Consider the following 27,275-nt stretch of genomic DNA (forward strand, 5'->3'; position numbering starts at 1 on the left):
AGCCGAATTATTAGCTTATTATATAGGTCTAATTAGTAGTTCTTAAGGGGAACTTAGCCTTCTCCTATAAGGTATAGGAATTAAGTCTAAAATTTAGTAAAGGGTTAGTTCAGTTTTATTATTAGGCGATTATAGTTATACTAGGCATTCTGTACTTTGTTTAGGTTAATATAAATAGCCGCTAAGTGCCGTATTATCTTATTAACAGATATAAATTAGATAGGGGACTTGTCCTTAAACTTGGCTTAAAGGTACCGTTAGGCGTCCCTAGTAGTTTAACTAAAGAGGTAAAGCATTTTAGCTTCTTTAGAAAGGAAATAGTTATAGTTAATATAGAGCTTTCCTTATACTTAAATTCTCTAATTCTTAAAGGTAGGGTCTATCCTATTAGATAGTAGTAGGGGGTTAAGGAGCTTAACGGACTTTAATTGCTTTGTTATTATATCTATACTCCCTAGTATATTATATTTAGTGGAGTAAATAGGTCGGCTAGGGCTTTAAGAAGGGGAAGCTGGGCTATTTTATAGGGCCGCGAGGCTTTCTAGGATCTCTTGTAGGGTCTCTTATATATTTTTTGCTTTAAGATAATCGGCTTCCTAGCTGGCTATAAGGGCGCGAATCTACTCGCGTATATCTACAACGTTATTATTATCTTTAATTTCTGATCCTAATTAGATCTTAGGTTCCTCTCAGGTAGAGGCAGCTCTCTTAGATAAGCTTACTTTAGGTGCCATTATTAGCTTTCTAAGGTTTGTTAGTATTATACGCTTTAGTTTTAATTCTAGGGGTATAGGTCTAGTCCTGTCTAGCTTATAAGGTAGGATATTATCTAGGCCTTCCCAGGCAATGTAAAGTTATTTTAGTGTCTAAGCATAGCGCGTTAACGCGTTATTATAGATAAAGTTTCTTTTAGGGTGGGATATTATTGAGGCCTTCCTAGGTAGAGTAGAGTAAGCTTAGTATAATATTACGGCTTATATAAATGCCTCTAAACCAAAGCTTATAGAATACTATATTACGAAGATACTAAGCTAAGGAGAAGGGAAAAAGGGGTCGCTAGGACTGATGTAAATAAATATATAGGGTAAGCCGCTAAGGCGCCAGCCCCAGGCGAGCTAATCGCGGGTCGGTAGAATATGGCAGAATTTGGCAGGTAACGTGCGATAGCGCCGTTACATTCTGCTATTTTCTGCTAGTGCCGTAACAATTAGTATAATCTAGCCGTTATAACATTTATTAGTATGGTTACTTTCCCCTAGTTTATATTTAATTTTAAAATTAAATTATATAAGCTTTTCTACCTATTTAGCTTATTAAGGTATAATGTAAGCTTTTACAGTATGGGTATTAAATAAGCGACTTAATTGTATATCTATAGAAATCAAGTAATATAAATATATAAAAGTAGACCCCTAACTCTAAAGCCTATAAGTTATTTTAACTATATCCGAAATATATGAAGGTAGTACTAACGCTAGTAAAATAGGGCAATATATAGGGTCTAGTAGTCGGTTATATATAAGCTCCTTTATAGTTATAAAGTAGCGTAAATTATAATAATCTAAAAGTGTATAAGTAGTATAGCTTATATACTTAAAGTAATATTACAACTATTTAAAGCAGTTAACTATAGCTAGTAGTTTCTTATTATAGGTATAACACCTAACTTTAGGCCTTTATAATTTTCTATTATAGAATACTACTAGTCTTTAGTAGAGTTAGGTAGCGTATATATCCCTATTAGGTTATAGTAAAATACTAATAAGGACGAAATCCAATATATTAGTAATTACTATTAGTAGCTAATTTAAGTTAAAATACCGTAGTAATAGAGTTTTTATAAACTTTATATGTAGTTCCTAAAAGGCCTTTTATATCTTTTTGGGCCATATCTATAGTTTATACTATTTAGTTAGTTTCTACTTAGTTTTCTTCCTCTTGTCAATATCGAATGTTGGTTACTGATATTGAATATTGAAGAGATGTATAATACGTGCGCATTTCAAATTTGTTAGGTAAACCCATACAAAGCAAAAATTACCAAACATCAAATTAGATCTTGCAAGTCATCGCGCACAACGATTTTTGTAACCTCCCTAAGAGCCCACCTCCCCACCCCGTACACTCTACTTTTGATCAACGCCATGCCTCCCTCATTTACCAACGTAATTAAGGACGATGAACATAGTTACTAGTACATGTTAAGCTGCCCTAAGGGATTCATGTATATAAGACTATAGCGCCATAGCCTAGAGGCTGCATGCGCAGTATTGTACGTAGTATAATACAATGGATATAAAAAAATAAAAAATAAATAAAAAAAAGGACGATGATGCATCCTCCTCTGCTATTTCTGGGCTTGATTCTGATCGGTTTACCCACTCTAGCGGCGACGACGACGCGTCGAGCGACTCTACACCAAATGTAACCACCCCAATGTCGCCTCGTAAAAGGCGCCGGTTAGCTACTTCTACGTGGCAGCTTGCCCGCGATCCCCTCCCTTATAAAGCTATTCGCGACGGCAAGAATCGAATATAGTACTGTTTAATGTGGGCTTATGGTAACAAATGTGGTACAAGAGGCTTCGGAGGCCTTGGCAGAATCTAGAGAGCAGCGACATCTACTACACCACGCCAAGGATCACGAAGGTGACAATAGTGGTGAGAGTAGTCGCGAGAGAGTGGCTATTTTGAAGCTCTACTAGAGCCCAGGGGCGTACGGATCTTACTTTCAAATAAAACACCTTACCAAGACTGTACTATATTCAATATTCAATATCTTTTCAATATTTTCCAATATTGAATTAATTTTCAAAATCAATATCAATACGGCCTTATACTAATATTGAATATTGATAAGAGTACTGCTAGAGGCTCCCTTAACGCGTTCCTTGAGGCCTCTCTTAACACTTCGCCAAGCTTTGTAATAACTACCCCTGCGTAACTGTATTATATAACTACGAGTCGGGCCGCGGAGGAGAGATTTTAGAGTGGCCTAAAGCCTCAATTTTGTATATAACACCAAAACTTCTATATAAAATTTAATCAAGCTGGCAAGCAAGCCAAACAAGCCGACGATTTTGGCCAATCAAGCCAAGCAAGCAAGCTCAAGGTGTCAAAAATTGCAAGCCAGCAGGCTGAGCCTGCTCAGCTTAGCTTGCTTGCTTATTCCCAACTCTGGTCATACTGCCTGCCGATGATAGATGATGGCAAGAGACTGATGGCCCCAGAGCGAGCGAGCACTCACAGCCCATGCTAACATTCTGACCATTCACGGTGAAGCCATTGCTAGCCCTAGATCGTTCCAAATTACAAATTTTGTTTCCGAAACGTGACAATGGGGGGTCCGAAAAGCCATGAACCACTCCCGGCGCGCCCATCTTAACAGACACATGTTCGGACTCCAGGACGACAACCGTGTTTACATCAGTCTAAAGGGTAGCCACAGCGGGATGGAGCACATAGCCTTAGTCATGGGTGAAGGTAGACGGGCGGATAAAGGCGTGTGCAAAATCAGTTAGTAAAGAGCGGTGTATGCAGTTTACAGTGTCTTGCTAGAATTTCCCGGGAACTGTGTCAGGTACGGAGTAGAAATTTAAAAGTTTAATATCTATAGAGACGTAGACGCCGGTTGTAGGAGTCTTATTTCCGGCGTCGGTAAAACTAAGGGAATTCGGAAGTGGTATTTTATAGTTAATGGTTGACTTTTGTAGCGCGAGTAAAGCTGGTATGTCCTGAAAACTTACCACAGTTTAGAGGTAACACTGAAACCCAATCAAAGTTTTATATCTAAAGCTAAACGTAAGACCCCTCAAATAACGTCTGGTAAAGCATTTTATAGCCCTCGAAACGTTAAGGTTATTCAGACGTGATATTCTAAGCCCCCAAGGAAACGTATTATTGATAAATCAAGATCATTTCCACATTCTTGGATCCCCAAGCTTGAGCAGCAGTTCCTCGCCAGTACTGACAGCTGCTGTCGGATTTGCTTACCCTGTTTCAGTTGCCTACCATCCTATGTCTCACCACCTTGCTGCCCACCACCTTGTTTCTGTTGCCTACCACCCTCCTTTGCTACCTGTACCTATCTTATGTATATAAAGGGCTTCTAGAGCCAGCAGTGCTTTTATAACTATTCAGTACTTATCGATAAGGATTCAGTATTTTTCAACACCATAATAACATATTATTGAATTAAATATAAATTAAAAGGCGTTTAAATATCTAACGTATTCCATCACCGAGTGTCCGACGTTAAAATGCACCAAAATTTGAGAAATTTATACCTTAATATCTTAACAACCACTTAATAATAAATTCTAATAATATAGATATAGACTTTTATATACACTTTATAGCTTCTATTAGAATTACATAGTAATTAGTTTAGTGGTTATTAAGATATAAAAATTTGGCCTTATTTTGGCCCCCAAATTTAATATCTTAGGGGCTGCTTAACTAGCTACTATGCAACTTTAATAGAAGCTGTAAAGTGTATATAAAAGTCCAAGTATAAATTATTGGAATTTATTATAAAGTGGTTGTCAAGATATTAAGGTATGAATTTCTCAATTTTTGGTGCGTTTTGACGTCGGACACTCGGTGATGTCAGACACTCGGTGATGAAACACGTTATATTATTATTCAATAATATAATTTTTTCTAGATATTGAAAAATACTGAATCCTTATTGATACGCATTGAATATTGATAAAAGTACTGAGAGTCAGCTTGAATTGTGTCGAACGTCCAATTAGCTCAAAAAGACTAGTCCTTCTAGCGAAGCCAAATAGGACGTATTTTATAGGTTGACAAATTGATAGAGTTCTCATTCCGAATTGTCTGGTCAACACCTGCAGAGGCGGACGACGGATCCTAACGAACACGTTAAGTCAGTCGGAAGTTCCATTGATCGCAACGTCAAGCCGCCTTGAGTTTGAGGATGCCCAGGGATATGGTAGGTGAGCCACAAACACCAAGCTCGGACACGTACGCGTCGACCACGCCTGTATTCGCCGTTCATTTCATTTTCGGAGTTGGAAATCCTCCCAAAGCTCTTTGCAGCCACCAACTTGATGCAGCTAATTTCGTGAATGCATGCCTCCCAGCCATGAACGCCTCTTCCTCAAACTCCTCATCTGATATTGGAACTTTGCCTCAGCCAGCACCACCGCCGCGTTATTGGCAAAGTAGGCCGGATAGATTGTTGCTGCAGAAGGCGAAGTAGACAGCCTCCATGTCCATTAATTTCGTGCGTTGCGCCATTGTTGTCTTCTTCATTTAGCCGCATTCATCAGGAATTTATGAGCACGTCGAGTCAGGAACTGCAGCGCATTCCAGGGTTGGTGCATGTAGCTGACTCGCGTTCACAGCCCGCGGACGCCACAAACCACCAGTCACCAATGCCACTCGATGTCTCTTCCCGCAGGGAGAGACAATCAGCGCAGGCCATTCTATCTAGCACAACAGATGGCTTATTAGGAGCGTTAAGTGATGAGAATATGGTAGAATATATAGTTAAAAAAAGGTTCTATTTCATGAATGTAGATAATGACGTTGTGACAACGAAGCCGAAGAAAAGATTTACAATCTCTAATAGAATACAATACTCCAGCGGCTATCAAATCCACTAACTTTATTCAATCCTCCAATGGACTGACGTGAATGGCCTGGTGCAAACTCCCCAATTCCACGGGCGGACGCATTACCGATGCCATTTGCCCAAAGCCATTTCGCGTGACGTCGGATGCGGACTGTTAGGCGCCCCTAAATGCATAGCACGATAAACCACGGAAAACTGTCAACTGCCATTAGTGGTGTACGCTGGATCTACTTCGATCGTGTGCGGGATATCACTCCGCTGCGTCTGGGGTTTCGGCAGTATGAGCTCCGGGATCCGCCAGACCTTCTTGTTCTTCTCCTCCACAGCATCATTCGTGATGCCATGATAGCCCTGGAGGGTTAGAAACTGCAACAGGTCAGCCGCAAAGCTCTGGTCCTCAGCAGAACCTAAGCCGCTCATCTCCAAACGGGTAGAGCAAGGAACAGAAGGGGTAATGGGAAGGGATGGTATACCTCTAGGCCCTCAAGCCCATCGATACAATCCAAAGCCTCCTCGTCTAGCGGCATGCCGCATTTCATGATTCCGAGCACGCGCAAGCTCGTCCGCCCCTCCCATTCGGTCCCCAAAAACGTCCAGATTTCCTTCGTAATCATGCTGCACTTCGCGATCCATATTTCTTCGCAGAGATGATTCTTGTTGAGTAGCTTTTCCAGCTGCCCGGTGCTGATTTCTCCACCATCGAGTCGCAAGGCCTGGAGACGCGGTGCCCATAGGGCCTCGTTGACGAGCAATTCCCATGCCGCACGCTCGGCGACGATCTGCGCAACGCGGCGGGGGCGTGACGTGGATCTCGAGTACGGGTCTTCCATACGGATAGAGAGCGCGCGGAGAGCTGGTAGCGTTGAAAGAGCATGGGCGACCGAGCCAGTGAGGGTCCAGAGCGAGATATCCAAGTGACGCAGGGTGCGGCTGTGCCGTGACAAGACGCTGGTCGTGAGGGCAGTGTGGAAGGCAAGCAGTGTCTTGTGGTCAAAAGATTGCGAATCGGGAATGAGAACCGAAACGTGGTACGGATCAGAACTGAGGTTCGTGTCGTGGGGATTGTCTAACTGGGAGTCTAGACTTGCGACACTGCTGCTGAGAGAATTTCCAATAGATGTTGGCTGCGAGGCAAATATCGAGGTAGCTGTCTTAGGAATAGGTAGGTTGGTGGTGCCTAAACGACTAATGACACTTGCGAGACGGGTTGGATAGATGCCTAGAGAAAGAGTATGCAGGCTAGATGTTGCAAGAGCATGACATGTGTGAGAAGTTTGAGAAAATTGTAGCAGAGACTTGACGGGTAAATAGGACAGAATTTGGACGAGGAGCTCCGGAGGCAGATCAAAAAGGGTTGACGAATGCATTTTGGAAGAGAATATCCGGGCGTTTCTTCTAGATAACATTCGCAACTGAGGCAAGCGTTGATGGCATAAGCATATGGAGAGTTGTAGCGCTGAGGAGTTGTTAGTGCTACAGGATGCGTCCTTGTTTTATGGAAACGTTCGATGTACAAAGCTGAACCGATAGTGGAAATCTTCTAAAGACATAGGTGGCATTCAGTACGAACCTTTCGTGGGAGGGCAATCCTATTCATTCACTTTGTCTTCCCAGGCTGGATGAGCAAGGCAGTCCAGTCGTACAAGAAGCGTGGCAGGTTTGATGGACGACGTGCACATCAAGGGTATTAAATCCCAACACATCTTCACGAGGGGGCAATGATATTCCTCCGACAGGTAGCCACCCGCTCATCCATTGCGTTGGGGCGAGAGGTGGGGAGGGGGTGCGTCCAGATGAGGGAGAATACACGCCATGTAGTGAGGCCGGTGTGAAATTCGAAACCGAATCTGCCCCATGAGAAGGGTGCATCTGGCGGATCGTGCATAGATTCCATAGTATGACGTGCCACCAAGACTGGTAGCGATGGACTATTCCATATGGCGAGTCTAGAACCGAGACCGGGTCAGCCCTATAAACGAGTCAGCAGCCCAGCGACGACAAAATCCCAGGGTGCTAACACCAACGCCCAAAACCAGTGGTTGGAGATCTAGAGCGTTAATATAAAAAAAAGGGAGATGGTAAATGGGCCGTGACTGATATTTTTTTGGGCTTTTTGCCTTTTCGCCTTTTCGCCTTGGAGGTGATGCACAGCCCGTACAGGTTGCACTGGGTTGCACACAGCCTTCGCAGTCTGCACTTAGTCACCGACATATCGGATGACTTGGACGTTGGTCAGAGGATTGATGTAGCAGCCATGTGCCTTCGTCAGCGACCGAAATCTGAGATGACGAGGCTGCGGATTTGTAGGTGCCAGCGGAACCTGAGACAGGGGCTGGCAGTTTATTAGCCATGTCGTGCCATTTTTGCGCATTTCCTCGATAACTCCGGGACAACGATAGCGGAAATTCCAGTCTTCTGGGAAAAAAAAACCGGAAGATGGCATGGCCCCAGGCCTCTCTAGGATTCCCCGAGGCTCCCCAAGACTCCCCAAGACTTTCCGTGACTCGTTTTCGCCGCAGCTACGAAAAGCGACACGGGCAGGCGTGTTTTGTATCTGTGAAATGCGGATTCACATTATCTCACCCTTGCAACTACGAGAGTTGGACCGTGCGCGGAACACGAAAACACTTAGAATCAGAAGTACGCGTGTTACCTCTATAGATTCAATAAATATATTTTGATCAACCATGCCTTCCAATCGTACTTCCAATGATATATACTTTGTTCCGCCGACTCGGAAAGCAAAAGAACTCCTCCGTGGCCGTGGCCCTACCTCGAGCCCTTGCATAGCTGTCGGTGCAGCGCGATTAGAAGATCTACTCTACTTGTATTGAGGCCGGCAGGAAGACTGAAATACAACATAGAGGTCGCAGGAAGCCTCTCTTAGAGCTCTCACCAAATACAACTCACAAAGGTCGCAATAGTAAGGATTGGAAGAGGCCTTGCGGAGCTCTAAGAACTCTCTACGGCTGTTCTATAGAAACGGTGAGTGTTGGATCTCTCATATAAAGCGACTTTAATCCTAAAGATTAAGTGTATATAGCAATTGTATATTAAAATCGACGAGTTCTACAAGCTCGCAGATTTGATCACGGGGCCTTGATCCTATTCGCAGGCTCTTATCGATAACCGTGCAGAAGATTCGGGTCTTACCGGAATTTTCTCTACTCGTTACAAACTCCTGCCAAGTCCTGCTACAGTACCTCGTCAAAAGTGTCCGTGCCGACCCTGCCAAAATACTATGCGAAAGCCACAATTAATTCCAGAGCTTTAAAATATATCTAAAGCTATTTATAGATATATAATCTAGTAATTGTAATACTTTTTAGTGTTTAAAATCTAGTATGCTACCCCTTAGCCTTAATTATAGCGCTATATCTAGAAGGGATATTATTATAGTCACCTTGGGTTGCTTTTAGGACAACCCCTAAACGCACCTCGGATAGTCGCCGGTTATATCCCTTCGTGTGGCAATTGACACTGGGCGCTTTGGGCGCTTCTGCTTGGGTTAGCATGCTGCAGGCATCCTAGCTAGCGTGATTTTATTAGCAAGCCCCACCAAAACACCTCGATATTGCGATGCCGACGAAATGCTACCTAAGGCCACCACTACAAAAACACTGAATATATTTTGAGGAAGTTGGGCAAGAAGTTGTGATATATATAACGTTATGGCTGTACGTTCCTGTTCTTCCTCTATTAACCAGCTGCTAATTATATAGGAAAAGCCTTTATTAGAGTCCTCCCCCAAATCCTCACCACCCATACGTTTTATACGCGTTCTTATTAATAAGGATAAACTAGTAAAGGATCAGCTTAAGGTTATAAAGGAGGACGTATTATATACGTCAAATAAGGTGGATTAGATGCTATAGGTAATTAAACGGTTTAATTAGCGATTGTTTAGTATAGAGGCGCGTTTAAAGGCAGTAGAGGAGGGCTTAAGGATAGACGCTGTAGTAAAAGCCTGATTAGCTCTGGAGTCTCAATATTAGGCGTAAGGAAGTAGAGGATCAAAAATAGTCACCTAATTATTGCCTACTGAATGAAAGTCGTTAAAGCACTGCAGGCATAGAGGAAGCCTATAAACCTCGCATTCGTATACTGTTCGCCTTGTCTTTACTATAAGCTTCCTCGCGTGCTTCCATCTACACATCCAGCACATTAGTAAACTCTTGTGGCCTTCCTTCTTTATATAGCTCTTAATATAGCGGTAAGTTCGCGTTTTACACCGTTAAATTATAGGTAGTGGGGTTTTGGCAGTAACGTAGGTGCTTTTTTAATTTATTCTAGTATTTTTATAACTAGGCCTAATACTAGGTTTATACTAACTAGGTTTATATTGCCCATAATTTAGTAATATTAAACGAAGAAGACGCTTAGTATCTTCCTTATTTATGCCCATCTGCCGGCTGCCTATAATAACAAGGTTCTATGCTAATCGTACGCGGAAGCGGCGATGGGTTTAAAGGAAGGGCTTGCTTGATGTTTGGAAGATCTTCTTACTAATAATATAGGCGTTAATTATGGCCGTATTAAGCGCCTAGAAGAATAAGGGCATCTAAGTACGTACAGTAGTAATCTGGGTAGTATAGTAGCTTCGAAGTTAATCATAGATATTAATACCGCCTATTTAGTTATTATAGTCGATAGAGAGCCTAGGAAGCGTTAACTTCTTAATTAGATTATCGCCCTAAACGTTAGCTACTAGCTTCTTAAGAAAGGAATTATATGCTCGCGGTTGGCGCCAATTAACTTCACTAACATCCTTATTGCCGCATAAGTAAGCTATCGTCAAAAACCGTACTAAATTCTTATCCTGCCATACAATCGAAAGCACTAAATTAGCTGCGCTAACAACTATTCCTGTAATAAAATTAAACGGCAGCCTTACCTTCCTTTTATCGGCCCTTTTATGCACCTCTGGATAGTCCTTTAAGTTTAATCAAACCGTGCCAGCTATAGCAATTCCAAGTCGTCAAAGCACCTGGAGTAACGGAATATTTGTAAAGTAGTTATCTAAAAATAGGCAGAATCGACGGGTCTAAAGAGGAAGCTGCCGGGTGAGGTAGAGGACGCACTCAGAGGTCTTTAAGAGGACGATATCTTGGTAATCTGTTTAAGAAGGAAGCCCGAAAAAGCAGCCAGGTAAGGTAAATATAAAGCTATAGCAATATCTATATTAACAAAGACTTATTATTTTAAAGCCTTTAGGTACTGGCTTACTAGGCAATTTAATTATAGCTATAGACTATCTAGTAAACCTCACCATTATCTTATTAAAACTAACCATAGATCCAGGTATAACGTACTTCCTAAATGCCTTACCTAAAGGAGTCGTTAATGGCTCAATTTTCTTGAAGATCTGGCGTTTGACGCCTTCTAGTGGAGGCGGTGATATATAAAAGAAGCGCTTAAGTTACTCCCATCTTTTTTGGCCCATAAATAAGCTAATTAGGTACTAAGGATATTTAAGATCTATTGCCTAAAAGTCTTATACTTAAGAAGCTTTAAAGACGCCTATATAGATAATAAGTCCTACCTAAATCATTAACTCGCCAGTAGAGGTCTCCTTCTATTCCCGTGATCGTCTACCAGCATATTATCCTAATTAGTGATATCCGCTAGCGTTTTAGGAGGCTGTATAAAGGTTTGTGTTAATTATAAGCTTCTTAAATACACTAATACTGAAGAATAGTAGAAATACTTAAATTAGTAGGTCCTATCCAGATTTACACCTACCAGACGTTACACCAATCTAATCTGCTAGTGTACAGTAAGCAGAGCGCTCAGTATCCTCATCTTAAGCAGAAAGATTAACAGATTCGACGCCCGCGCTAAGGCCATAAATAGGCTCACTAGCACGCCGAGCGGCGAATATTAGCTCCTTAGGAAGGTTAACAACTTTAAGATCTAGTTTAGGAACAGCAGCCATAGGCTCCCATGTAGTAGGAACGGTAGGAAGGTCCATTCTTGTAACTTCTTTAGCTAATAGCTCTAGTAATTCAGTCTCATCTACCTCACCCGCCTTATCCTTAGCAGTCTTACCAAGGGCCTTAAAAACAGCTCCTACTTTATCCTTAATATCCTCCACCTGGGCACTCGGCCGAGCCTCCTCTTAAATATCCTTACTTAGCGCCGCCACCTACTATATAAGTACTGGAGCCACCAAAGCCTCTAGAGGCTGTATAACTACTGCCGCCAAGCTATTATGTGTATACTGCGTTGCTTAAAAGGATTATAAATAAGACTCCTATGCTTAAGGTGCTTTCGGAGGCTTTATAGGCCTTAGAGCTTTTAAAACTTTTAGGGCCTTAGGAGGCTTTAGAGCTAAAGACGCACAACATTTTCCGGGCGGCATAAGGACGATATCTTGCTAAGGGTTTAATTAAATAGGCAGCAATAATATCGAAGCTTTTTAATCAACTACACTACTAAATATTCTATACAGGCTTCCTAGCTACGTCGCTGCTGCTCACCGCAATATTTAAGCATTAATATTCGAGACTCCGAAGCTCGGAGGTGGCGCCTATACCCCTACCGCCGAGCAATTGCACTGACCAAGGCTTTAACACCAAGCTATATACAGTATAGAGCCTTTAGATTGGCTTAAGAGGCGTACATATACGAAAAGTGCAAGAAATCGTTGCCCAAGAATGGGATACTAAAGGTATATACCTATAGTATATAGTCTCTACAATCCTAAAGGCCTTACCTCCTTAAGAATTTATCTCTTTTATAATCTATTTATTCTTATAATTATACCTTATAGCCCCTTACTTATAAAGTCCACTTATATTTAAATCCTTCCTACTTTATTTTTAGAAGGGCAGCTATTTTAAGGACTAAATTATTTATTTATATCTACTATATCAGGAAAAATTTTTTTGGGCACGTTGTTGCAAACGAAAATCGGGGTCTGCAAAACCTGCGTAAGTCGCAAATTTGGCAATTTGCGGCGATTTGCAGCAATTTGCTACAAACACATAGGCTACCTATACACGCGCCTGCCTTATCTATATGTTTGTAGCAAATTGCTGCAAATCGCCACAAATTACCAAAATTACGACTTACGCAGGTTTTGCAGACCCCAATTTTCGCTTGCAACAATATGCCTAAAAAAAAATTTCCTAATAGCCAGAGGCTCTACACGAGGCTCTATACAAAGCTCTACACGAGGCTTTACATAAAGCTCTGCACGAAGCTCTACACGAAGCTCTGCACGAAGCTCTGCACGAAGCTCTGCACGAAGCTCTACACGAAGCTCTACACGAAGCTCTACACGAAGCTCTACACGAAGCTCTACACGAAGCTCTACACGAAGCTTTGCACGAGGCTTTTACACGAGGCTCTACACAAAGCTCTGCGTACAGAGGCTCTGCACGAGGCTCTACACGAAGTTCTGCACGAATTCGTGCACGAAGCTCTGCACGAAGCTCTGCACGAAGCTCTACACGAAGCTCTACACGAAGCTCTACACGAAGCTTTGCACGAGGCTTTACACGAGGCTCTACACAAAGCTCTGGCGTACAGAGGCTCTGCACGAGGCTCTACACGAAGTTCTGCACGAATTCGTGCCACGAAGCTCTGCACGAAGCTCTACACGAAGCTCTACACGAAGCTCTACACGAAGCTCTACACGAAGCTCTACGTACAGGGCTCTGCACGAAGCTCTACACGAAGCTCTGTATAAAGCTCTATATAAAGCTCTACACGAAGCTCTGCATAAAGCTCTACGAAGCTCTACACGAAGCTCTACATATAGAGGCTCTGCACGAGGCTCTGCGCGAAGCTCTACACGAGGCTCTGCGCGAAGCTCTACACAAGGCTCTGCGCGAAGCTCTACACGAGGCTCTGCGCGAAGCTCTACACGAGGCTCTGCGCGAAGCTCTACACGAGGCTCTGCGCGAAGCTCTACACGAGGCTCTGCGCGAAGCTCTGCATACGGAGGCTCTACACGAAGCTCTACACAAAGCCTTTATGTGTATGCGCGCGACACACTACTATCGGGTCCCCGCTATATTCCCGATAGCCTCTACACGTGCCTCTGCCAAGTATACCCCCTATATATACCTAGGTAGCCACCTCATTTTTTACCCTTCCTTACATCCTCCCTACCTAGGAAGACACCAGAATAATAGCCAGCAGACAACCGTCGCCGGAGCCAGACGACTGTTGCCAGAGCTAGACGACCGTCAGAGCCAGACAACCGTCATTAGAGCTAGACGACTATTGCCGGAGCCAGATAACCGTCGCCAGAGCTGGACAACCGTCGCCGGAGCCAGATGACCGTCGCCAGAGCTAGACAACCGTTAGAGCCAGATAACCGTCGTTAGAGCTAGACGACCGTCGCCGGAGCCAGATGACTGTCGCCAGAGCTGGACGACCGTCGTCAGAGCTAGACGGCCGTCGCCGGAGCCAGATGACCGTCGCTAGAGCTGGACAACCGTCGCCGGAGCTAGATAACCGTCGCCAGAGCTAGACAACCGTCAAAGCTAGACAACCGTCGCCGGAGCTAGATGACCGTCGCCAGAGCTGGACGACCGTCGTTAGAGCCAGATAACCGTCGCCAGAGCTAGACAACCGTTAGAGCCAGACGACCGTCGTCAGAGCTAGACGACCGTCGCCGGAGCCAGATAACCGTCGCCAGAGCTAAACAACTGTCAGAGCCAGACAACCGTCGTCATCGCTACACAACTATCGCTAGAGCCACACGACAACCGTTTAAATGACCAGCCAGCGAACACAATAAACGATTCGATCGATCAATCAAATTAAGGTAACATAGACAGGTAGGCATAGACAGGTAGGCACAGATAGGTAGGTATAGACGGGTAGGTATAGACAGACAGACAGGTAGGTAGGTAGATAGGTAAGCAGGCAAGCAGGTAGGTAGGCAGGCAGGTAGATAGCGGGGTTCAGCTGAGCAGGGTCACGGAAAAGTTGAACAGGGTCACCGATGGGGGTCGGCGAAAGTTAAACGGGGTCACCGATGGAGCGCCGGGAAAAGGTCGGCGGGGCCACACTTTTAGCCATACAGAACGCGCATCAGCAGCCACAATTTACCATAGTAACTAATACATTAAATATGCAATGCATATGCTCAGCATATATATGCACCCTATGAAAATATTTAAATGGCTTATTAGTGATATATTGGCGGCATCTACTTAGTATATACTAAGCGTATACTAAGCATATATTACGCATATACTTAGTATAAGCTCAGCATATACTAAGTAGATGCTATTAAATAGCCTATCTTATATAGAATATAAAGGCAATACTTTAAAAGATAGTATATAAGGGAGTAAAATCTTAAAAATAAAGATAAATTTAATATAGTGTATAGACTTAGCATATACTACGTATATGCTAAGTCTATACACTATATATATAGGGATATTTTAATAACTTAAATTATTAATTTTATTATAGTATATGCCCCACATATGCCACGTATAACTTATAATTTTTATTTATTAAATACTTTAAATTCTATAAAATAAATAAATTTTTTTTGTATATGCACTGCATATATATAAAGCTCAGCAGGGTTAGAAGTTAAGCGTGGTCTAAAAGGTTCTAACCCCGTTTAACTTTATGACCTTACCGAGGTTTTCCATGACCTTGCCAAGCTGTAAGCCTATAGCTCTACATTTTATATAGTTATAATATAAATATATTTAAAAGTATACTATAGAAATCTATAAAAATATGTAATAATTTGGTTATTATATAATATAATTATAATTTATATAGTTACAATTTATACAGTTTTTACAATTCGTACAATTTATATAGTTTGCGCACTATTTATTTATAGGGTAGCATTTTGCCGTAATTTACTATTAGGTGCTGCAAATTTGTTACAAAATGCGCAAATTGCTATTAGGGTGCTGCAAACTTATTACAAAACGTGCGTTTTGCGCAAATTGCTATCGACTATATCCACCTGCCGCAACCGTACGGTTTGCGGCAATTTGCCGCAAACCGCAACAACGAGCCCCAAAAAAAATTTCCTAATATATTCCTCCTTTAAAATTTTATAATAACCTAAATAGAAACTCTATAAATACCTTATAGAAAGCCATTACGCCAGAGTAGAAAGGTCTCTTTAATAGCGAGAGATTATAATAATATAAACCTTTAGGTAAGATAGTTAAATAAGCTATAATACCTTATATTAGCTTAAGCGTCTTTTAAATAAACTTATGATTTAGGTATTTATTAATTATAATCTCTTTAATTAATTAATTAGTTATTTTAAGAACGTATACCGTAAGATCTTTAGTAAAAGGGTTAAATAGTTTGTAATAAAGTAGGGTCTAATTTTAGTAAGAGCGCGCCTTTTTTTAATACTAGCATATCTTATAAGCGTTAGGTTAGAGTATTAAGCTTTTAATTTTAAATGCTTAGGTGGTATATAATTAAGAATTAGAAGCAAAATAGATATTCTAATCAGTAGGCCTAATAATAACTTAGCTATTTTATAGTTATAAAGTACTATAGATTCTTATAGTCGCCAAGGACATTAATTGGAAATTCGGCGCCTTCTAGTTTAGGTCGCTATTGTTTAAAATATCTAATAATAGCTAGCAATTTCTTATCGTAGATCTTATAGTTATTTTAAGAAGTATACTCTAGGGTATAATACCCTATCCTTATTATATTAAGATAGGATGCCTTTAATAACGTGGTTAAATTAATTAGCTTCTATAACACTTATTTAGTTTAGATTAAAGTATTAAAATATAGGCGCGGTAGTAAATATAACCTTTAAATAAGTAAAGGCCTTCTTATATTTCTTATTAAAAGTAAAGGCTTTATTCTTTTAGGTTAGAGCTATAAGGGGTAAAACTAGGGTAGAGAAGTTATTAATAAACTATTAGTAGAAATTGGTAAATTCTATAAAGGCTTTTACGCCCTTAACGTTCTTAGGTTCTTACTAGTTTATAATTACTTTAACTTTCTTTAGGTCTATTTATATNCNATTTATAGAAATAANANGCNTAANNTATAGNNCTTCTATTTTATANAATTTNNATTTATNTATATCTAATTATAGACTAGCTCCTTATAGGGCTTATAGAATAAAATATAAGTAGTATAAAAGATGTCTAGGTAGGGATATAAGGTATTATTTACGTAATACTAAAATAAGCTTAGGGCGTTTATAAGGCTAAATAGTATTACTAAGTACTTAAATAATCTATACTAGGTACGGAATATAGTAGGCTATTTATCTCCTTTAATAATATAGAGGCGGTTAAATATTGTTACAGACGCTTTAAGTACAATATTATAACTACTTAGAGAAGAGTTGGAAGAAGCTAGTTGGTTAATACAGGCACAGTCTAGAATAGAGCCGGTAGAACTATATAATGAGGAATAGTAACCAAGGTTATATAATAAGCTCTATAAGCTCTATAAGATCTATAAGGAACGTCTTATATACCTTACGTACAAGAAGGATTTTATAGGAGTACAGTTGTGTATTTAAGGACCCTTAGTCCCTACCTAGATAGTTCCTTCCTTATAGTAATTTTTAGAATATAATTAGAGTTAATCTATTAGGCAACTACTCCACTAGTTATTATTACGTTGTTAACTTCCTATATTACTTACACACCTAGCCTATTAATAAGTCCACCGTAGTTCTTACTACAAGGCTTCGTTATATAATTACTACCTAGTTATAGTATTAGAAGTCGAATAATATGCTACTTAAAGTAGCTATAACAACGCTATTAACGGCAGCAATGACCTTAGGGTTAGGTAATAACACTAGCATAGCAGATACTAACTTGTAACTAGTTATAATCGGATAGTTATAGGTAATAGTTAATTAGTTAATAGATAATAATAGGGCACTTAAAAATAGGGTTAACGGAATAGAAGTAGCTAAGGTTAAGTTACCTTTAATTAAATAATTCTTAGAAGAGAGATTAAAGCTTAAAGGATTCCTTACGCAAATGCACTTTAAAGTTATATAGGAAGAAGTAAAGTTGGCAATACCTATGGATTAAGTAGTATACGTAGGATTATTCCTAACGGGAAGGGCGCTTAAATGGTTTAAACCCTACCTTACGGAAATATAAGATAATGGTATAACAACTACTAATTAGGAAGTACGATATATATTTATAAGCTAGACTAGATCAGTAGAATAATTAATATAAATATTTAGGGACCTAAAAGCGATAACTATAGCAGAAAGAAAGCTTTAGGACCTAATATAGCGAACCTTAACAATTAAGTATATAACGCAGTTTTAGACATTAGCTATATAAGTTAAATAGAATAATAGGGCACTTATAGCATAGTATAAACAGGGACTTAAGGTAAAAGTCTAAGACGTAATTATTCTAATAGAAGATATGGACACCCTTAGGGAATTAATAGATTAAGCGATTAAGATTAATAATAGGATCTTCTAAAGGGAATAGGCTAAGAGAGGCTAGAATAGAGTTTTATAGTTATATAAGGCGTAAAGTACGTAATAACTAAAGTTAAATTAGAAACTATAGTATAGCGCAGAGCTAATAGACCTAAGTGGTACTTAAAAAACCTATAAGAGATAGGAAAAACAACCGTAGAAACCTAGAAGTTAAGAATTAAGTAATTATAGGACTAAAGAGTATAGGCTAAACTAAAAATCTTAGTAGTAGAAAACGTTTAAGCAGACTCTATAGTAAAAGTAATAGTTTAAAAATAGAGCTTATATAAATTATAGAAAACAGGGTTATTTTACTAGAGACTATAGAAGTGGTTAGAGTTACTATATAGTAAAGGAAACTAGACTAATAGTATATAACACACACGTATAGAGGGATAATAGTATACTGCAAGAAACGAAAGAATATTTAATTAAAAGTTTTGTGTTTTATTATAATAACGCATACTAAATTTATAAAGACGCTAAGTATAGTATAAGCTATTAGTTATAAAAGCTAGAGTTAAAAGGACTTAAAAAAAACCAGAGAGTTAGATAAAGAATAAAATTAACTTTATAAGCTAGATTAAGATGTTACAGTAATATACAGATAAAGATTAGTAATAATAATAATAGAGTTAGAGTACTTATTAATCAATAGTAATAAGGTAGAAAAAGGAATTAACTAGGGGTATCTAAACCTTAATAACGTAATAGAAGTAGAGACCAAAACCGCTATAAAGCAAGGTTTAGTAACGGGTATTATAATACCATTAGATATAATATCCATCGCTTTATAAGATAGAAGGAGTAATATCTATAGGTAATTAAGCAAGTAGACAACTACTAGTGTTAGCTTACCACCTAATAAAAGTAAAAGGCCAAAGGCTTAAAATTCTTAAGATAAGATAAGGTATACTTAGGGATCTATAATAGACGATAACCAATAGAGTAGAGTAACGGCTTAGTTTAGCGATATATAAATAAGCTTAGGATGAAGTTTCCTAAAGGTATAAGATTCTTAAAGTAAAATAAGTAAGATTTAAGACTTTTAAGACAAGATAAAAATACTAGTAAAGCCTAGTTAGACTAAGGCTAGAGTATAGCTTAAGAAAAAAGCGAGCTTAAGATTAAAGAATCTAAGAAACTAAGAATTTGGAGTATAAATAAGAACACCTATAAGTAAGAAGTAAAAGGCTTTACTATAGATTAGAGAATCTATGGTATAAATAGTAGTTAGACTAGAAGATAAATATATAAACTTAAAAGACTTACTAGGGGAACGTAGTGTTTAGCCTAAAGATTAAAAAGTTAATATTATAATTAAGAAGTAAGAGGACTTTAAGGATTTAATTATAAGACGTAAATAACGAGAAACTATAGACGAGTTTAGAGTAAGAATCCTTATATAGTAAGAGCAGAAACTAAATATAAGATTTAGTACACTAGGTCGTATATAAGATAGAGTACTAGTATAAAGAATTACTAATAGGCCAAAAGTAGGTATGCTAAGAGCTAAGTGGCTTACTAAACTAGAAAACGAAGAGGATTTAGGGATTTTAACTAGGTTTAAGGAACGGTATATAAAGGGCTGTTATAACGCAGTAATAAAAAGATACTTCCTTACGGATAGGCTATATACACTCTAATAGCTATACTAAAAGTGGTATAGATAGCGATATAATAATAAGTGGAAAGATTTCTATATATAGTTAGATAAGAAGGTTATCTAGAACCACCTAATTACGGAAAAAGCAATAAATTATATTAAGGGAGCCTTAATTATAATATTAAAGGATCTAAAGCAACGATTAAAGAATTAGAGAAATAGAAAATGTATCTTAGTACTAGCAAATAAAGTTATAATATTTAGATTAATATAATAGAGGTTTAAACTTAAAAATAAAGATAAGTTAAGAGTTAACCTAAAGCACCTAGCGCATTATATATTGGCATAGATTGTATATATAAGATACACAAAAATCCAAAAAAAGAACTGGAAATACTCTGTAAGGATATATTAGGCGCTAGATAAGCGATAGTATAGAAATATTAAGTATATACATAGCTAGTATCTAATAAAAGTTTAGGAGTTAGAAAACTTAATATTTTAACTAAAAAGATTTCTTACAGAAGAATACTTAAATAGATAATAGTAGTAGAAATATTTAGAGAATATATATCTATAGTATATTAAGGATAAAAAGCGAACTAGGTATTAGCTAAAGAGTAAGTTAAGTATATAAAGATCTAGTAGCTAATAGTTAAGAAAAGTAGAGGCCTATAAAACTAGAGGGAGCTAGTAGTAGAGCCTTAGACCCTTAAAGGAATTTAAAAATAATACCTAAATTTATAAGTTAAATAGTAAGATTAATAGTTTAAAGTATTAATAGATAGTAGAGTAATGAGGAACTATATCTTACTAATAGTAGTTAAAAGGATAGGGCTACCGTATAGATAAAAAGAGTACCTATATTTACTAGTTATAATCTTAAAAGATATAATAGCCTATAGAGGAGGTATTATTAATCTTAAAATAGGACCTATTTAGATAACTATTAAAGGGAGATAAATTAAAATGTCTTTTAATATATTACTATTAGGGAATAATAAGGCAGTATTAGAAATGCCTTAGTTATAGAAATATAATCTAAAGATTAATTAGGTTATAGGTTAGGTTAATATTAGAAATACTTAATGCTATAAAATGCGATAATAAGCTAGAATGGTATAGTACTAAGTAGGGGTAACCTATAAAGAAATAGATAAAGGACTAAGTTATATACTAAAGAGATACTATAAGTATAGTAAGAAGCTATGGTTACTAAAAAGTAAAAAGCTATTAAAATATATAGCGTAAGACTATAAAATAGAATTAAAACTAGAAATAAATTTAAGGTTCTTTCCAATCTATAAGCTTACTAAAGAGAAAGAAAAAACACTAAAGGAGTTTATCTAGGAGAACTTATAAAAGGGATATATTAGACTATTATAGTTATTAGCAGATTATCCAGTACTATTTATACTAAAGAAAAACGGGAAACTTAGACTATGCATTAACTATAAATAGTTAAATAGCATTACTAGGAAGGGTAGATATTCTTTACCCTTAATTAGCGAAATTTAAGATAAAATCGGTAATGCGTAAATCTTTATAAAGATAGATCTAAGGTAGGCGTACTATTAGATTAAAATTAAGGAAGGCGATAAATAAAGGGCAGCTTTTAGGTTAAAGGAAGGACTATATAAACTATTAGTTATATAATTTAGGCTTATAAACGTACTAGCAACGTTTTAGAAGCGTATTAATAATATATTAAAAGAATATTTAGATAAATTTGTTATAGTATACCTTAATAATATTATTATCTACTTAATAAGTAAAGAAGAGTATAGAGAACACGTTAAATAGGTTTTAAAGAGACTATAGGAAGAATAGATGCTAGTAGCAATTAAAAAATATAAGTTCTTTACTAAGAAGACAGATTTTATTAAAATTATTATTAAACTAGGCTAACTTAGTATAGATCTAAAGAAGATTAAGGCTATAGTAAATTAGTAAGAACTAGAGAACGTTATATAGTTAAGGTTATTTCTAGGGTTTTGTAATTACTATAGAAGGTTTATAGCTTAATAGTTATAGGATATTAAGCTATTTATAAGGTTAATAAAGAAAGAAGAACCTTAGGTATAGGGAGAAGAGTAAAGAAAACTATTTAAGAAGGTTAAGGAGTTATTTACTTAAAACCTAATCCTTAAAATCTACTAACTAAAGCTAGAGATAGTGGTTAAAATAGATATATTAGACTTTATACTAGGGGTATACTTTCTATAGAAATATAAGGATAGATAGCACCTAGTAGTATACTATAGTTAAAAGATAATACTACCGGAACTAAACTATAACATATATAATAAGGAGTTATTAGGTATAGTTATAGCACTTTAAAAATAAAGAGCATTTTTATAAAGTATAGAGAAGCTATTTATAGTTAAGACGGATTATAAAAACCTAATAGGGTTCCTAATAATAAAAGAACTTAATTAGAGATAAGTTAGATAGGTAGAAATACTTATAGAATACTATTTTAAAATTTAGTATACTAAGGGTATAAATAACGCACGAGCGGATACTTTAAGTAAAAAGGCTAAATTATAAAATAATAAAAAGCTATTAGGGGCTTTACTGCAAAAAGATATAAACGGATTAATTAAATATAATTATCCGAAGATTGTAGTAATAAGAGAAATTAGTTAGACCTATAAATTATTAGAAAGTAATTAGTTATAAAAGATCTAAGATATATAAGTAGAGGATCTAGACTTAGAGTAGTATAAAAACTAAAAAGTAATATATATACTAAGAAACATTATAAAAGAGTTTATTAAGTTATTTTATAAGGGATTAACTTAAGGATATAATAGAGCTATAGGCTTAGTATTAAAACTCTAAGAGGAGTATATTATTAATAGNATNTAGGNNCTAGTANNNNAAGTTANNAANAAATATNTAGATTANTANAGAAATAAACTANNNAGNTATAAGCTATATANAGGGCTATAACCTATTAAAATACTAGAGAGACTATAGGAGGTTATATTATAGGACTTTATTATAAAGTTACTAAAATTAAAAGATTCTATTACTAGATAAGATTATAATATAATTTTAGTAATATAGATAAGCTAATAAAGTAGGGATACTTTATAGTATATACGGAAGAAATCTTAGTAAAAGATATCGCTAGAATCTATGTTAAAGAAGTGTTTATAAAATATAGGGTATTAAGTAAGATTATATTAAACAGAGATCTAAGATTTATAGTAGTATTTTAGGAGGTATTTTTAGCAGAATAAGGAGTTTAAGTAGCAACTTTTACCGTATATTATCCGCAGATAGACGGTTAAATAGAAAGATTAAATTAGACACTAGAGTAGTATTTAAGACACTATATTAATTATATATAGAATAATTGGATATTATTGCTACTAGTTATATAGTTCGCATTTAATGCGATACCTTAAGAAGGAATAGAAACATTACTATTTAAGGCGAATTATGGATATAAGCTAAGAATATTATTATCGCTATAATAAGTAAAGAAAACGAGTAGCATAGCTAAGTAAAGAATAGAGATACTAATAAATCTTTATATAAACCTTACGGAAATAGTAAAGGTAGTATAGTAAAGAATAAAAAAGTACTACGACGCTAAGAGATCTAAGGGACTAGATCTTAAGGAGGGAGATAGAGTATAGCTACTATATAAAAATTTTAAAAGTTAANNACTAAGTAAGAAGTTANACTANNTTAGACTAGGACCTTTTAAAATTATNNAGAGGATTTTACTNGTTATATTTAAGTTAAACCTANTANCTAAAATAAAGATCTACCCTATATAGTATATTATAATACTAGAGCCAGTATATAGGAATATTAAGCTACTAGTTTACAAAGTAAACACGTATAGAAGACAAAAAGAAGACAAATAATAAGTTTTAAAGATCGTTAATTATGAGGATATAGACGATAAAATATAGTATAAAGTAAAGTAAATAAGCTATAATGAGACTACCTAGGAGCTACTAGAGAATTTAAAGAATGCTATAGAAAAGGTATAGGAGTATTAAAAGAAAGAAGGTTAAGTAGTATTAATAAAGAAGGATTGCTAAAGAATAAGTTACCTAAAGGGGACCTAGGAAGAATGATTGCTAAACTACTTAGAGATATTTTCTTTTCTGTTAAAAAAGAATATATTCTTTTATCGCTAAGTTCCTATAAATCTTATTTTATAAGTTTTTACTTCTTAAAACGAACCTTCTTATAAACTTTCTTAAGATAAAGAAGACGAGTATAAGCGTTTTAATAAGCCTTAAGGGCATAACGCTCCTTATTATAGATGCGAGCTAAATAAAGCTTATTATTATACTAGAGTTAATAAATCTTAGCTAGCGCCTTTAATAGTTTACTATTAAGCTTTATAGTAATAAATTAAACATAAAACTCTAAGATAAATTACTTAAGAAACTTAGAGACTGTTAAGAGTAATAGGGTATATATATTTAGCATTAGAAACGGAATAAATATTATAGGGGGATTGTATATTCGCTCGCGTACACTTAGTATAGGAGGACGGTTGTTAGTTAATAGGTAACGTAATCGCAATATAAATTAACCCCTTTTTTGCGTAATGGGAATAGGAAGGCATAATCTTACCTAGTAATAGTATAATAGCTATGGTATAAGACCGACGCTTAGCTAAGATAGAAGGAGATACTTTAGGTATAATAAGTAAGAATATTAACGAAATTAATTAAACGGATATTATACCTCTAGTAAACAACCTAAAGATGCTAGGTATCTTTAAGGACGAAGATAAAGAGGAGGGAGATAGTGTTATAGACGCTTTAAGTATAATATTATAACTACTTAGAGAAGAGTTAGAAGAAGCTAGTTAGTTAATATAGGTACGGTTTAAGATAGAGCTAATAGAACTATATAACGAGGAATAGTAATTGTATAATTACAGCACCTGTTATACCAAACGCGTACTTACGCGTTTGGTGCACTAACTACTTATATGCTAACTAATTAGGGGGGAGGCGCGTTAGTATATAGACTACGTAGTCTACCTCAATAGAATCGACAGTCACTACTATCTAAAAGAGCATACGATACTATATATATTTCGTGCCCCTGGATATAACTTACTTATATTATTAAATTAATACAAACACTAATTAGTAAGCGCGCACAGATTAGCAATCACTTAATACCTCCCCTTAAGCGATATACGACAGCGACCACCCGTTTAAATCCTAGTACGATCTACTGAAAGGTCGGAAGTTAGGGATTACGAACTTATCACTAATTCTATATACTTATTTAAGTCTTAGTACGGTTTACCGGAAGTTTATAAACGCGAATACAGACCTTTACGGAACCTCTTACCCTCCTATAAACCATTACGGACCTACCAATTACCTTTACGGACCGTTATAAGACCTTACGGAAACCCCCTACCCTCTATAAACCACCACGGACCCGTTAATTGCCTTTACGGACCACTACAAGACCTCTTCCACCCGCTACGTACTATACTACACTATATAGTATGGCAGATATCAGTAAGCAAATTAACAAAGGTTAAAGGAAGTGGAGTTAGGAAGTTAACCTCACGTCTACGGACAGCGTTAACGACTATATTAATTTCAAAATCCTTAAATACGGGCACTTTAAGCTCTTAAATAACGATCTATAGGAATAATACAAGGAAGACTTTACGGACTTTATTGAAGCTATCTTTAAGGCTTATAACCTTATAGCCACCTACAACCTACGGACCCTCTTATATTACTAAGGTGTATGGGTTAAGAAGGAGAAACAAGTTACTATTGCATGGTCTTTATATAATACACTATACAAAGAAGACTAAATAGAATGGACTAAAGAGGAAATCCTAGACTAGGTTAAAGCCACTAAAGAACTCTTTACTTCTTCTAAACTTAATAGGATCGCTAGCCTTATACCTAACCCACTTAACTAAATTCGTCCTATAAACTTAAGCAGTTTTGGAATTAATCTTATAGGCCAAAGTACACCTAGTACTTAAGTTATGGACTGTAATACCCCCGTAACCCAAATTACAGACTATAATACCCCTGTAAACCAAAATACGGACTAAAACCCTTCCGTTTAAGTTACAGATCCGTAAACCACCTAAGTAAAGACCTATAGCAAGGAGCTAGCTAACCTGGCTAAGCTCTATACCGACAAATCTAAGTATAGCGGTGAAAATAACAACTTTAACTTTAAACTGACTATCTTTACAGGCCTCTATTAGAAGGCCGATATTCCTAAATAGGAGTTTAGCTAAGCCTACTCTACCATACTGCGCGGCCTAGTACTTGACCACTACTACACTAACCTTAAGAGTAACCCCCTTAGTGTTCCCTTTAATAAGCTATACAAAGCTATATATAACTACTTTAAAGGACCGGAATATAAGCGTAATATCCTTACCTAATGGAATGCAACTAAGTTACGAACCGTAATAGACAAGAACACTAAAAAATCGACTATAGAGTGCCTGCAAATCCTTATTAAAGACCTCCGCCACCTATAGTACGGTTTTAATATTAAGCTTTAAACGGACAACTTTCTGCATAATAAACTTATTACGGCTTGCCAGGAAATAGAACCCTGTAAATACGCCTGTTATAAGCCCGTAGACACTATAGCTGGCCTTATTAACGATTTACGGTCCTCCATTACAACATACGAAGCCTTAAACCCGCTAGGTAGTACTTAAGCCTTCATTACGGACCTATAAAACCCGTAAACTAACTCAGACACCTACTTTACGGACCGCTGCTACCGCTAGCAGTACCCGCACCGACTAAGTCCCACCCATAACCCCCGTAGTAACTCCTATACGAAAATATACCCCCATAGATAAACTAGCTAGAAGTGCTTCGTATACGGCAAAAAAGGATATTGGTCTATAAGGCATACCTAGGAAGAATATAATAAGTCTAAGAAGAGACTTAATAGCTGGATTAACCAGTTTATTTTGGAATATAAAGGAGAGAAAGAAGAGAAGCCTCCTAATAAGTTAATAGAAGCCCTTATAATNGACTTTAANTTANANNCTTAGGAATAGNAGACCTTAGAGACATTNCTAACNNCTTTNNNACCTTTTACGNANNGCTAAGCCTTTAATATTACGACCGTATTAGCCGACCGCTCCTTTATACACTTAATTGCACCTAAAAACCAACCTATAAGCATACCTACTAGACCTATTATAGACGTTACGGACCGCGAATAGGACCTATTTGCATATATCACCATAGAACGCTATACCGCTAAAGAATTCTATGGCGTTATAATTGATATAGGTGCCTCTAAGAAGTCTACTATAGGTTATGGACAATACCTTATATATAAGACCACCATAAATAATAATACGGACATTAATACTATATAAACTGGGGCCATAAACGTCCAATTCGGTATCAGCTTAACCGCATCAATTAGATCAGTTATAGTTAAGACCCCAATTAGCCTAGTTAACTTCTATATAGTAAAAGCGGATACCCCTTTCCTACTCTGCCTTGCGGATATAAACAGGTTATAGGTTTATTATAACAATATTACAGATACCCTAATTGGCCCTATAACTGCCCTAGGAAGTAAGCATATTACCCTACCAATTACACAACGATTCGGACACCC

General features: G+C 37.0%; 1 protein-coding gene across 1 annotated transcript; it reads right to left on the minus strand.

The window, feature by feature from the left end:
* Nucleotides 1-5,526: 5,526 nt before the first annotated feature.
* Nucleotides 5,527-6,488, minus strand: K441DRAFT_651654 (uncharacterized protein). Its single transcript, XM_067647229.1, has 2 exons — nucleotides 6,075-6,488; nucleotides 5,527-5,967 (listed from the first exon to the last, which is right to left on the minus strand). The coding sequence occupies exons 1-2, from the start codon at nucleotides 6,429-6,431 to the stop codon at nucleotides 5,800-5,802; spliced, it is 525 nt and encodes a 174-aa protein (XP_067510146.1). The 5' UTR covers nucleotides 6,432-6,488; the 3' UTR covers nucleotides 5,527-5,799.
* Nucleotides 6,489-27,275: the final 20,787 nt, after the last annotated feature.

This window comes from Cenococcum geophilum, assembly GCF_001692895.1.
Source record: "Cenococcum geophilum 1.58 unplaced genomic scaffold K441scaffold_2, whole genome shotgun sequence".
In the NCBI taxonomy this organism is placed as follows: domain Eukaryota; kingdom Fungi; phylum Ascomycota; class Dothideomycetes; order Gloniales; family Gloniaceae; genus Cenococcum; species Cenococcum geophilum.